The sequence below is a fragment of the Hyaena hyaena genome, unplaced genomic scaffold (genome assembly GCF_003009895.1).
Source record: "Hyaena hyaena isolate Hyena2069 unplaced genomic scaffold, ASM300989v1 scaffold_233, whole genome shotgun sequence".
Taxonomy (NCBI): domain Eukaryota; kingdom Metazoa; phylum Chordata; class Mammalia; order Carnivora; family Hyaenidae; genus Hyaena; species Hyaena hyaena.
The window spans coordinates 1,156,642-1,169,851 of record NW_024080866.1 but is presented as its reverse complement, the minus strand read 5'-3'; the positions used below and the strand labels follow the sequence as shown (position 1 = coordinate 1,169,851).

The 13,210-nt window shown below is 37.1% G+C and overlaps 1 protein-coding gene across 4 annotated transcripts in view; it reads right to left on the bottom strand.

Annotated features, from left to right (window-relative positions):
• PCGF6 (polycomb group ring finger 6) overlaps positions 1 to 13,210 on the bottom strand; it is a 35,406-nt gene that overhangs the window by 12,720 nt on the left and 9,476 nt on the right. For 2 of the 4 annotated variants that reach the window (XM_039244000.1, XM_039244001.1), the window contains exon 8: positions 4,281 to 4,379. The exons of the other annotated variants lie outside the window; for them this stretch is intronic. In XM_039244000.1, coding sequence (XP_039099931.1) covers positions 4,281 to 4,379 — 99 coding nt within the window. The remainder of the gene's footprint in view (positions 1 to 4,280; positions 4,380 to 13,210) is intronic. 4 annotated transcript variants of the gene reach the window in all.

Below are 13,210 nucleotides of genomic sequence, written 5' to 3'. Positions count from 1 at the left end.
ATGCTATGTGAACATGTGGGATTTTTGTTTGATTAAAAAAAAATGAGATCATGAGGGAGCCTGGGTGGCTCAGTAGGTTAAGCGTCTGACTTCAGCTCAGGTCATGATCTCATAGCTCATGGGTTCGAGCTCTGCCTTGGGCTCTGTGCTGACAGACTGGAGCCTGGAGCCTGCAGCCTGCTTTGGATTCTGTCTCCCTTTCTGTCGGCCCCTCCCCCACTCATATTCTGTCTCTCTCTCTCAAAAATAAACATTAAAAAATTTTTTTTAAAAAATGGGATCATGCCAAATAAACTGTCCTACAACTTATTTAAAAAAAACAAAACAAAAAGCCTTAAAATAGCACAAACATCTTTAAAGTACACAGTACCTCTAATAGCTATATTGTGTTCCATTGTATAAATATACCATAATTTTTATATTTATTTTTTATTTTAGAGAGAGAGAGAGCACAAGTAGGGGAAAGAGAATTTTAAGCAGGCTCCACACTCAGCATGGAGCCCAACACAGACCTCGAGCCCATAACCCTGGGATCATGACGTGAACTGGAATCAAGCGTTGGACACTCAATCAACTGAGCCAACCCACGTGCTCCTGAATATATCATAATTTATAAACCCATTTCCCTGATGAACACTTAAATTGCTTCTGATTTTACATACTGATTTTTAAATGTTACCTGACTGTAAATATTTCATCAATTACTTCATTCAAACAGTCACATCTCTGAGGTTCCCACAAATATGACCCACATATTTGGTAGTTTGCATTTGGACTCACAGGACTCAGTAACACAGCAAGGATACGTGGCTAGATCAGTAATGGAAAAAGATGTAGGTGGAGTCTGAAATCATTCACTTTTGCACTCTTGTCACACTCACCATATCCTATTGTCATTCAGTTGTTTTCTTGTATATCTTCCCCACAACTGAGCCCCCTGGTGGCATAAATTTTCTCTCTCATCTTTGTATTCTTAAGACCAAATACATAGATGCTCAATTTAGCATCGATAGGTAATAAATAAATGGTAGGGACACACCATATAATACATTAGAGTCTGTTTAAAAATTCATTTGGAAACAATTTAATAGCAAGGTTAAGGTCATATGCTAAATAAATAATAACCTACCTTTTAAGATGGAATTAATTATGGTAGGATTAACAACAAAATCTAATATCACTTATTTTATATAACGAATTTTTTGTGATCAATGTGATGTTTATTTTCTGAGTCTTGTTTCATAAACCAAAAATAAGATCTGAAGATCAAACAATGTACAAAGGAACACAAGAGTAGCTACAAGACAAAATAAAATAAGACATGAGTTCAAGATACCACTAACTCAAAAACGGTAATCCAGAGGCACTCAGGTTACTATGTAATGGAATCTACCCAATTACCAATTTCTGATTTTGAATTAACTTAAATCTCTTATAAGCATACGTGATCTGCAGAGAACTCTAGATGCTGGCGAGGATGTGGAGAAACGGGCACCCTCCTACACTGTTGGTGGGAATGTAAACTGGTACAGCCCCTCTGAAAAACAGTGTGGAGGTTCCTAAGGAAACTAACAATAGAACTCCCCTATGACCCAGCAATAGCACTGCTAGGAATTTACCCAAGGGATACAGAAATGCTGATGCATAGGAGCACAGGTACCCCAATGTTCATAGCAGCACTCTCCACAATAGCTAAAACATGGAAAGAGCCTAAGTGTCCATCAACAGATGAATGCCACGTGCAAAACTTTTGAAGAAGAATCCTTAAAAAAATGGTCTAAATAAAATACTTCATATTCCAAAAAAAAAAGGTGATCTGTATTTTTCTTTTTTTCATTTAAAAAATTTTTTTAAATTTATTTCTGAGAGAGAGAGAGAGAGACAGCGTGAGCAGGGGAGGGTCAGAGAGAGAGGGAGCTATAGAATCTCAAACAGGCTCCAGGCTCTGAGCTGGCAGTCAGCACAGAGCCCGACGCAGGGCTTGAACCCACAAACCAGGAGATCATGACCTGAGCCGAAGTTGGAGGCTTAACCGACTGAGCCACCCAGGCACCCTGTGATCTGTGTTTTTTTAATCTTTCAGAATTGTCTTCCTTTTTTATTTTGGTCTGCCACAAATAACTTTAAGGTAGTTTATCATTTAACAGTCCTGTAGTAATTCATTCCTGTTAGAAATAACCCTAAGCGAAGGCCACATACCTGTAAACAACACACACATTCCCTACTTGGGAATAACTGGTTTAAAGAAGATCAGCATAGGGGTGCCTGGATGGCTCAGTTGATTAAACATCCGACTTCAGCTCAGGTCATGATCTCGCGCGGTCCGTGAGTTCGAGCCCCACGTCGGGACTCTGTGCTAACAGCTCAGATCCTGGAGTCTGCTTCCAATTCTTTGTCTCCTTCTCTCTCTGCCCCTCCCCCACTCATGCTCTATCTCTCAGAAATGAATAAATGTTTAAAAAAATGAAAATAAAGATCAGCATAGCAGGCTCAAGTGCCTGGGTTCACCAAGCATTTTATTGTGATTAATGGTTAACTAGCTCAATGTTCTGTTCATATTAGAAGTAACTTTTGTTTATTCTCTCTTGGATTTAGAAGGTCTAAACAATTTTAGTCACAATATTTGCATATTTGATAGTTCTCTGTTCCATCATTTCAACATTTCGGTGAAATAGTAATTTATATGAGTGTTACCACCTCTAGAGTCCCTGAATAGGAAATAAATATTTACTGAGAAAGCCAAAAACTGAGAATATTAAATGTTAAAAACAAATTTTACATAATTGTATTTCAGGGGTGCTCAGGTGGCTCAGTCAGTTGAACATCTGACTTCGGCTCAGGTCATGATCTTGCAGTTTGTGAGTTCAAGCCCCATATCGGGCTCACTGCTGTCAACACAAAGCCTGCTTTGGATCCTCTGTCCCCCTCTCTCTCTCACCTTCCCCCACTTGCATTCTCTCTCAAAAATAAACCCATATACATACATACACATATATATCTGTATATATATATAAAATTTTATCTTAAAATGCTGAAAGCCTTGAATTCTATGATATGGAAAAAGACCCCACATTTTTGCACAGTCAAACCAATTTGGCAACCACATTTATTAAAACACCAAATGTAAAACTTTTATAAATGATAATTGTGCTCTGATCAGTATGCAGCCACAGAGGAAGTAATCTATATCCTACAGAAAGCTCTCTTGGGTGGCACTTCTTGGTTACTTTATATAATCAGGTGCAACTCTTCTGAATTCTGCTTTTAGAAATAATAGACTGTTATCAGATCATTTACAATTCTTTGTCCAAGGGTCTCTAACCAGTTACCTATTTAAAAAAATTTTTTTAATTAATGTTTCTTTCTTTTTGAGAGAGAGAAAGAGACAGACAGACAGACAGACAGGGCTGAGCGGGAGAGGGGTAGAGAGAAGGAGACAATGTGAACCAGGCTCCAAGCTCTGAGCAGTCAGCACAGAGCCCAACTCGAGGCTCTAACTTACGAACTGCGAGATCATGACCTGAGCCAAAGTTGGATGCTTAACCAACTACCCAGGTGCCCCACCCATCCAATTACCAGAAGACTAGGAATAACCTCAAGTAAGCTGTGACTACAAGGTGACAGATAAGTTATTTTCAGTTGCCATGAGAAATATCTGTTAACTTAATAGCAAATAGGTGTTTTAAATAGAAATTATTTCTTGAAATTTTACACATGATGGAAAACAAAATCCTCTTTAAAATTTAAGTAATGAAAGAAAAAGCAAAACGATATAGATGTGTATTTTCAGTGGGCCACATTCTATTTACATTTTATGTTCAACAATACATGAGGTTCGAGTTCCTACTTATAACAAGAACATATTACATGGCTAGAATGAGAGATCTTTTCTAATGCTCAAAAAACAAACAGCATCTATATTAGACAGCTATTTCACTTTTCTAGGTGTCTTGGAGATAGCTTGTTATAAATGCAAGGATGTCCTCTGAAGAGAAGAGGATGGATGATAAATAACCTTCTGCACTATCAAGGAGATGGGGAACCGAGGCTCATATCCTCAGCTCTTCTCTTGACACTGACAGGTAGTCACCAACGCCAGTAAGAAGCAGACAGTAAGTCTACAGTGATTAACGTGGGGCTGGAATCACTGTGTCCCAATATTTAATCAGTATTTACAATATCTACATTTTATAAAAGCCACAGCATGAAATCCTATTTAGCATTTCCTCAATATGCTAATCTCACAACTTCATCTGTCCTTTTACACACATGTACCCTACCTGACAAGCTGGATCAAGACCCATTTTTCTTCTGAGGAATTTTTCTACATGCCCAATAGTTGCTTCTCCAGAAACTCGAACAAACTTCTTTTCCAAGGGCTATAAAAATAAACATAAATATTTTCAGAATAGATATAAAAAATATAAATCATAAAGCAAATTTTATAACAAAGATGTTCAAGAGATTTATGAAGAAAGAATTACTATGAAATTTGAGCTAATTTACTTACCAAAGAAGAAAAAAGGAATTTTTGGTTAGCTTCCCCTCTCTGAAAAGTATGTCTAATATTTTTTTTAATAGAAAGGCTGGTTTATTTTAAAACCTCATCAAAAATAGAGCAGAGTAAAATGTATTGACAGAGAGAGAATATCTAAGGCTAAATTATGTCTAAAACAATCTAGCTTCCTCAACAAAAAAACTACAAGAAAAAAAAAACAAGATGGAGAAGGAAATTTTACACTGAAAAAGATGTGAGGAATATAAATAAGAGATATGTCAACCAATTACAATGTATGGATCTTATTTAGGTCCTGATTTAAACAAACCTATATAACAATTTTTATGAGATAATCTTGGAAATTTAAGTAGCATGTGGATATTTGATTAAGGAATTACTATTAGTTTTCAAAACTGCAGTATTACTGTTATGTTTGTATAAAGTCCTGATCTTTTAGAAACAAATCTAATTATTTACTGATAAAAAAAAGACAGTCCCAATTTGCTTTAAAATTATGAGAAGTGGTAAAGATATAGATGAAATTAGATTGGCCATGAGCTTATAATTACTCAAGCTGAGTTCTGCACATGGGTTTTCATTTTACTATTCTGTCTACTTTTGTGTAAGTGTGAAGACTTCCAAAATAAAGGGTTTTCTTTTTTAAGTAGAAAATAAAAAGACTGACATCTAGACATATGTGCCTGGAATCTGATCCGATGGTCTAAGGTGACAGGGGGAGAGGCCACAGGGTTTTAAAGGAGCGACTAATGTTTAGCCAGCTACTCCATCTCCAAGGCAAATTTAAGGATGCTACTCTCTAACATAAAGGAAAAGCTGAGGTAATCAGAACTAAAAGGTACCTTTTAGGAAAACATGAGCAGTAGGTTAGGCATGCATTTGTTCCATATAACAGCACTCAGCTTTCTTATCTGTAGTCTTGCTCCTTAAGATATTTCCTTATAATAAAGCCACCCCCTATTACCATAGGGCAGCAGATAGCACAGATGTTACGTACAGGTATTCCAGAAACAGATGACCTGGGTTTAAACCCTGGTTCTGCCATTTTCTAGCTCTGTCTTTAGGCAGGTTGATGAACCTTTCTGTCCCCATTTGTAAAAAAGATAATGATAGCACCTACTATAGCTCATAGATTTTATCAAGAGGAAAGTAAATTAATGTGTATAAATAACTATTAATTCCTGACACGTATTTGTTACTGGTGTATTGCAATCATTTCACTCTTGATGTAAAAGAACTAGACTCTCATATAACAGAGTCTATGTAAGAGATTTTCATACGATGGTTATGGGATAATGATATAACCTAAACCAAAATGGCAAAGTTTCATGTTCTTTTATTACAGGTACAGGAATCATCTCACAAAGCTAAGGCAGTCTCACTAAGGAGGAGGCACATCCATGCGCCAGGTGAAGTCCCCAAGAAAATATCTCATTGTAGGGGGCACTGATAAGCATGAGAATCCCATCAAGGACCTTGCCTTGAGAAGCTGCTATTCTGAATTATCTAGCTATGCCTGTCTGGCAACCAGTTTAGTTTTTTTTGTTTGTTTTTTGGTTTTTTTTGAGAGAGACCAAGTGGGTAGGGTAGATAGAGGGAAAGAGAATCTTAAGCAGGCTCCACACTCAGCACGGAGCCGGACATAGGACTTGATCCCACAACCCTGGGATCATGACCTGAGCTGAAATCAAGAGTCAGACCCTCAACTGAATCAGCATTTCTGAAGGTTAATTCCCTGGGCTTACCTCAGGTATACCAGCAGAGGACAGTCCAAATCTCTCTTATTTCTAAATAAGAGAGAACACCTAACCCCAGGTGTTTGTTAAAATTCATCTAACTTAGCTAAAGTTATAAATACTATACTTTTTAACTTTTTAAAAAAAATGTTTATTTTTCAGAGAGCGAGCGAGCAAACAGAAGGACAGAGAGAGACAGAGGATTGAAAGCAGGCTCTGTGCTGATAGCAGAGAGCCCAATGTAGGGTTTGAACTCACCAACTATAGATCATGACCTGAACTAAAGTCAGATGGCTTAACCAACTGAGCTACCCAGGTGCCCCAATACTGTACTTTTTAGATCACCTAGAACAGAATTATGATATCTGCCAACACCTGAAAAAAAAAAAACAAACTTCTCTTGGCTTTCAAAGCTAGGGTTCTCATGTGGCTAACTTAGCCTCATGCCCCAGGTTCACAAGTTAACTGGATTTTCCCCCATATAATTCACAGTTTTTTAGAAGACAATTTGGGGTTTTTTTTGTTATTGTTTTGCTTAAAGCTCTAAAACCAGTTCTCACCTACATAGTCAACTCTTATCTTTTCTGCTACACCTAATAGCCTCCTACCATCTGTAAATGAACAGGAAAAAAAATCCAGAAGATTTATATCTCTTTGAAATTAAGCACAGACTGCAATCTTCCCTACCATCTATAACACAAAAGGCCAATTTGATAAGAAAGTTGAATAAGCTAGTTTAGATCTGTAGATTTAGAAAATATTCAGTTATTTTCTTGCTTTAAATAACACATACCACTAGACAGATCTTTTAGAGAAGATACCAACTCATAATTACATTTTACCTTGAAAAAAATCCTATTTCTGTCAACTGAAAAAGACTACAAACTGTTATGAACCCAGTAGCTAGGTGAACCCCCAGTAGTCACATTGATTTGAAAAACTACCTAAAGAGGGGCACCTGGGTGGCTCAGTTGGTTAAGCGTCTGACTTCGGCTCAGGTCTTGATCATGCAATTTGTGGGCTTAAGCCCCAAATCACAGGCTCTCTGCTGTCAGAGAGGCCCCCCGGCCCTCTAAAAAATAAACACAAAAGTAAAGAACCACCAAAAGGAACTAGGACACCTTGGAGAAAGGACTAATTCCATGTCTGAGAGACAAGAGATGTACAAGTTTAGCATAGAATATCTTGTCATATCAGATTGCAAGAAAGTATCACAGACTATGATACCTATGATAGGACAATTTAAATATCAATAAAGGTAATAAGCAAAATGGGTTTAAATCACAAATATGTTTAAATTCATGAGTTCACACTAAAGTAAAAACAGAACAAGACAACCTATTTGATGTTGCCATGACTAGAGTATGCTAATGAACCAACTCATTACTCTGAACTTGGTAAGTAAAAAGAATCAAACATTTATCTTGCCTTTCCTATATAAACTATTCCATTGGCTAACCCTATAGAGGAAAGGAAGTTTCTCATTTATAAGGGTATTTTAACTAATAAAAGGAATGATGGGGTGCCTCCATGACTTAGTCAGTGAAACATGGGACTTTGGATCTTGGGGTTTTGAGTTTGAGTCCCACACTGGATGTAGAGATTACTTAAAATCTTAAAAAAAAAAAAAAAAAGGAATGATAGCATCATTTTTCAAACCCTCTTAAGCTAATGGACTTAGACACTGAGCACCAAGGGCTGCTAACATTATAAAGAGACCCAGACAACCAGATAATATGTGTCTCTAGATTAAGAAACACCTCCATCGGGGCGCCTGGGTGGCTTAGTCGGTTAAGCATCTGACTTTCGCTTAGGTCATGATCTCGCGGTTCGTGGGTTCGAGCCCCGCGTCGGGCTCTGTGCTGACTGCCAGCTCAGAGCCTGGAGCCTGTTTCAGTCTGTGACTCCCTCTCTCTCTGACCCTCCCCTGCTCACGCTGTCTCTCTCTCTCTCTCCTAGAAATAAATAAAAAATATTTAAAAAAAAAATAAAAAATAAAAAAAATAAAAAAAGATAATAGATGATACAACTTACTATCAGTAGGGTAAGAACCACTTCACTGGTCAAAATATTCATGCTAAAAAACCCCTCTGTTAGTGACAGTGATATGGGAATTGTTATTTATATTTTNCAGCTCAGAGCCTGGAGCCTGTTTCAGTCTGTGACTCCCTCTCTCTCTGACCCTCCCCAGCTCACGCTGTCTCTCTCTCTCTCGCTCTCCTAGAAATAAATAAAACATTAAAAAAAATTAAAAAAAAAAAGAAAAAGAAACACCACCATCTATGAAGTATTCTTGATCCCTTCAAATCAAACCTGTATGATCAACACTCTGAATTTTATCAGTTTATGGAAAAAATAGAAGACAGAAGAACATGCAAAATTATACAATGATGCAACATCAAAACCCAATCTAAGAAAACTACTAGACAAAAATGACTCCATGTCATCAACAATTCCAAGAAAAAAAGAAATGGAAAACCTACAGATTTGAAGACATTTATCAACCAATCACAATGTGTGAACTTCATCTGGATCCTGACTTAAAGTGTTAAAAAAAAAAAAAAAAGTGGGGTGCCTGGATGGCTCAGGTGGTTAAGCAACCAGCTCTTGGTTTCAGCTCAGCTCATGATCTTGCAGTTCATAGGTTCAAGCCCTACAATGGGCTCTGTGCTGACAGTGCAGAGCGTGCTTGGGATTCTCTCTCTCTTCATCTCTCTCTGCCTCTTCTCCATGCACACACATTCTCTCAAAATACATAAACTTAAAAAAAGAGAGAGAAACACCCACTAGGATTGACACAATGAAAAATTAGAACACTGAATAGATAGTTCACAGCAAGAAATTAATTTGGGGCACCTGGGTAGTTCAGTCAGCTAAGCATCTGACGTGATTTCGGTTCAGGTTATGATCTCACAGTTCATGAAATCAATCACTGCACCGAGCTCTGTGCTGACAGTGTGGAGCCTGCTTGGGATTCTCTCCCCTTCTCTCTCTGCCCCTCCCGTGCTTTCTCTGTCTCAAAATAAATAAATAAACTTAAAAATAATGTTAATTTATTTCATTCACCACCCCCAACCTTTTGTAAAATGACTAGTGTACAAAGTTGTAAGATAATACCATGAAGACCCAGATAGCTTTCACCTAGTTTACAAACTGTTAATATATTGTGGTCTTTGCTTTATCTCTTCTAATCTATATGCATGTGTTTATATGTGCATGTTAATTTTTCATTGGACCACATGATTTATTTGCAGACACTGAGATATTTTACCCCTAAGCATATTAGCAGTTATTGTCTCAGAATAAAGGGATTCTCCTGTATAATTACAATATAATTATCATGAAATATATACAGTATTCAGGAATTTAACATTAATACAACGCAATTATCTAAGTAGTCCAAATTCTTTTATAAATTGTCCCTGTAATACCCATTATAAATTGTTCTTATATCAAATCACACATTGCATTTTGTTATGTTTCTGTAATCTCTAATATTAAATAGCTCTGCCACTTTTTTATCTTTCATGACACTGACACTTTTATACTTTTTTTTTGGTATGATACATGGTCATTAAAAAAAAAGTCTTCTTTTAAGAATACTGAAATAAGGGGTGCCTGGGTGGCTCAGTCAGTTGAGCGTCCGACTTCGGCTCAGGTCATGATCTCACGGTCTGTGGGTTCGAGCTCCATGTCGGGCTTTGTGCTGACAGCTAGCTCAGAGCCTGGAGCCTGCTTCAGATTCTGTGTCTCCCTCTATCTCTGCCCCTCCCCCGCTCGGTCTCTGTCTCTCAAAATAAAATAAAGACATTAAAAAAAAAAAAAGAATACTGAAATACTTGGGGTGCCTGGGTGGCTCAGGCAGTTAAGAGTCTGACTTCGACTCAGGTCATGATCTCACAGTTTGCAGGTTTGAGCCCCGAGTTGGGCTCTGTGCCAATAGCTCAGATCCTGGAGCCAGCCTCGGATCCTGTGTGTCCCTTTCTCTCTGCCCCTCTCCCTACTCGTGCTCAGTCTCTCCTCTCTCTCTCAAAAATAAACCAAAAAAAATTTTTAAAAACCAACTAAAATATTTACAGATAAAGTAGCAAATGCTGGGGATTTGTTTCAGAACAATAGGGAAGTGGACAGAGGTAGAGAAGAAATTGGCCATTAGTTAACTTGTAAAGCTGGGTGATAGACAAAGGGAGGGTCTACTTTATACTATATTTAAAAATATTCATAATTGGGGTGCCTGGGTGGCTCAGTTGGTTAAGTGTCCGACTTCAGCTCAGGTCATCATCTCATGGTTCATGGGTTCGAGCCCCATGTCAGGCTCTGTGCCGACCGCTAGCTCAGAGCCTGGACCGTCTTTGGATTCTGTGTCTCCCTCTCTCTCTCTCTGACTCTCCCCTGCTCATGCTGTCTCTCTCTCAGAAATAAAACATTAAAATTTTTTTTAAAAATAGGGGCACCTGGGTGGCTCAGTGGGTTGAGTGTCCGACTTCAGCTCAGGTCACGATCTCGTGTTCGCGGGTTCAAGCCTCGCGTTGGGCTCTGTGCTGACAGCTCAGAGCCTGGAGCCTGTTTCAGATTCTGGGTCTCTCTCTCTGACCCTCCCCTGCTCATGCTGTCTCTATCTCTCTCTCAAAAATAAATAAAACATTAAAAAAATTTTGTAAATTAATAAAAATATTCATAATTAAAAGTTTAAAAAAATGACTCCTGGGAAAAATTATCTAGACTATATCACTACCTTGTGAAACACTTTGAAATTGAATGTAGCAAATAGGGTTTATGACTTTTCATGCTACAGGTCTACATGGTAAAAAGTTTAACAACCATGCATCACCTGTTCAGACATATTTATTTAAACTCAAAGATATAAAAACAGCTTTGTAAGTAGCAGAGAATACTGAGCTATACTATGAAAAGCTGTAACTAGAACTCTGTTAAAATGACAGAACAAAAAGAACAAGAAAATTGCTGATTTGTTAACTAAGTAGAAGGCTGTTTTAGCAAAGTAAAAATCATCACAAAATACAGAATACGATCATGTTTCAGAAACAACAGATTCATCACTCTCACAGGCATAAAGCCTACAAATTAACATTTGTATCATCAATTAAAACTGAAAATTTGAGCTTCTGGGTCGCTCAGTCATTTAAGCATCCGACTTTGGCTCAGGTCATCACCTCACAGTTTGTAGTTCGAGCCCCACGTCAGGCTCTGTGCTGACAGCTCAGAGCCTGGAGCCTGCTTCAGACTTTTCCTCTCTCTCTACCCCTCCCCTGCTCATGCTCTTTCTCGCTCTCTCAAAAATAAAGAAAAATTTTTTAAAAACTCTGAAAATTAATGTCTCAAAACTGTAAGACAATAGTATAATCAAACTCCTATATGCCATCACTTAGCTTTACCAACTCAAGGCCAATCTTGTTTTAAATATACCCTACCCATTTCCCACTGCAACTACTTCCTGGCCCTCATTCCCCAGATTAGTTTTGAAGCAAACCCCAAATATATTATTTCATTTGTAAATACTTCAGTATGTATCCCTAAAAGGTAAGAGCTCTTCTAAAACACACAATACCATTGTCATACTGTAAAATCCCTTGATGTAAAAAAATATCTAGTATATGTTCAAATTTCACAAACTGTATCAATTTTCTTACCCAAGGAAATGATTTTACAGTTTTAGGACTATCATTAAAGAGGGAATAAAAATAGAACAAAGATCTCATGAAAAAAATGAAATAACCAAATAGACTCAAACTAAAATTCCAATTCATGCATGTATTTTTACCAGGTACATTTTCTTTATAATGTCAAAATACATACACTGAATATATTATGAACAATAATCCTATTCAAAGTTTCCGTTGGGTCTTGGCTTACTTTTCAAAAGTTTTACAGCTTTATTGAGATATAATTCATATATCATTAAATTAGCCACTTTAAAGTATACAATTCAGTGTTTTTAGTTTATTTGTAGAATTGTACAACTCATCACCACTATCTAATTTCAGAACATCTTCATCATCCAGAAAGAAACCCCATACCAATTTTGTGCCTAGCTTCTTTCATTTAACATATTTTCAAAGTTCATCCATGTTGTAGCATGTATCAGTGCTCAATTCCTTTTTATTGCCAAATAATACTCCATTGTGTAGACATAACATATTGTGTTTATTCATTCATCAATTGATGGATATTTGGGTTGTTTACAATTTGGGGCTATTTTCTTATAAATTTTTTACAGTTTACTTTTCAAGTCAAATCCAAATAAACTCCATACATTGTAGTTAGTTACATCCCTTGAGTCTCTCTTAATTAATCATTCGATCTATATGTTCCCTTTTCACCTCTCCCTTTTATTCTAAAGAAACAGAATTGTTTCCATTGTCTAGATCTGGCTTATTATATTCCTACAGTGTCATTTAAGATCCCTAGATTTCTTGTAAATTAGTAATTAAATCCAGCAGTGTGATAAGCATAACATTTGTCTTGGCAAGAATACTTTACAGGTGGTATTGTCGTGTTTTTCTAATGTGTTAGGATTGGAACTACTTAAATATTCTAGGTCCATATGCTTTTGTGGAAGCAACAGGCTAATTAATTTCTAGTTCTTTCCTCGTGAAGTTTTTATATTCTGTTGGATGTATGACTACTATAGGTCATTGGACAAACATCTTCAGCAAATTCAAGGAGCATACTTGTCCTATACAGAAACTTATATGCCACTTTCCCACCTACCATACTACTATGAAAGAACTTCCTAAAGTTAATCACCGTAAATTTTTTACAACTTAGAATAAATTCAAAGTTACCAAACTTAACACTGCATTCCCTCTATCCCATCTATAATATACTTCATCCATAGAAGTACCCACCTATTCCTATGCTGTAGTTCATGTCTTATAGCAACTATACTCACAAAACAGTATACCAAACCAGATATAATCCACCCAAGTGTTAGTCA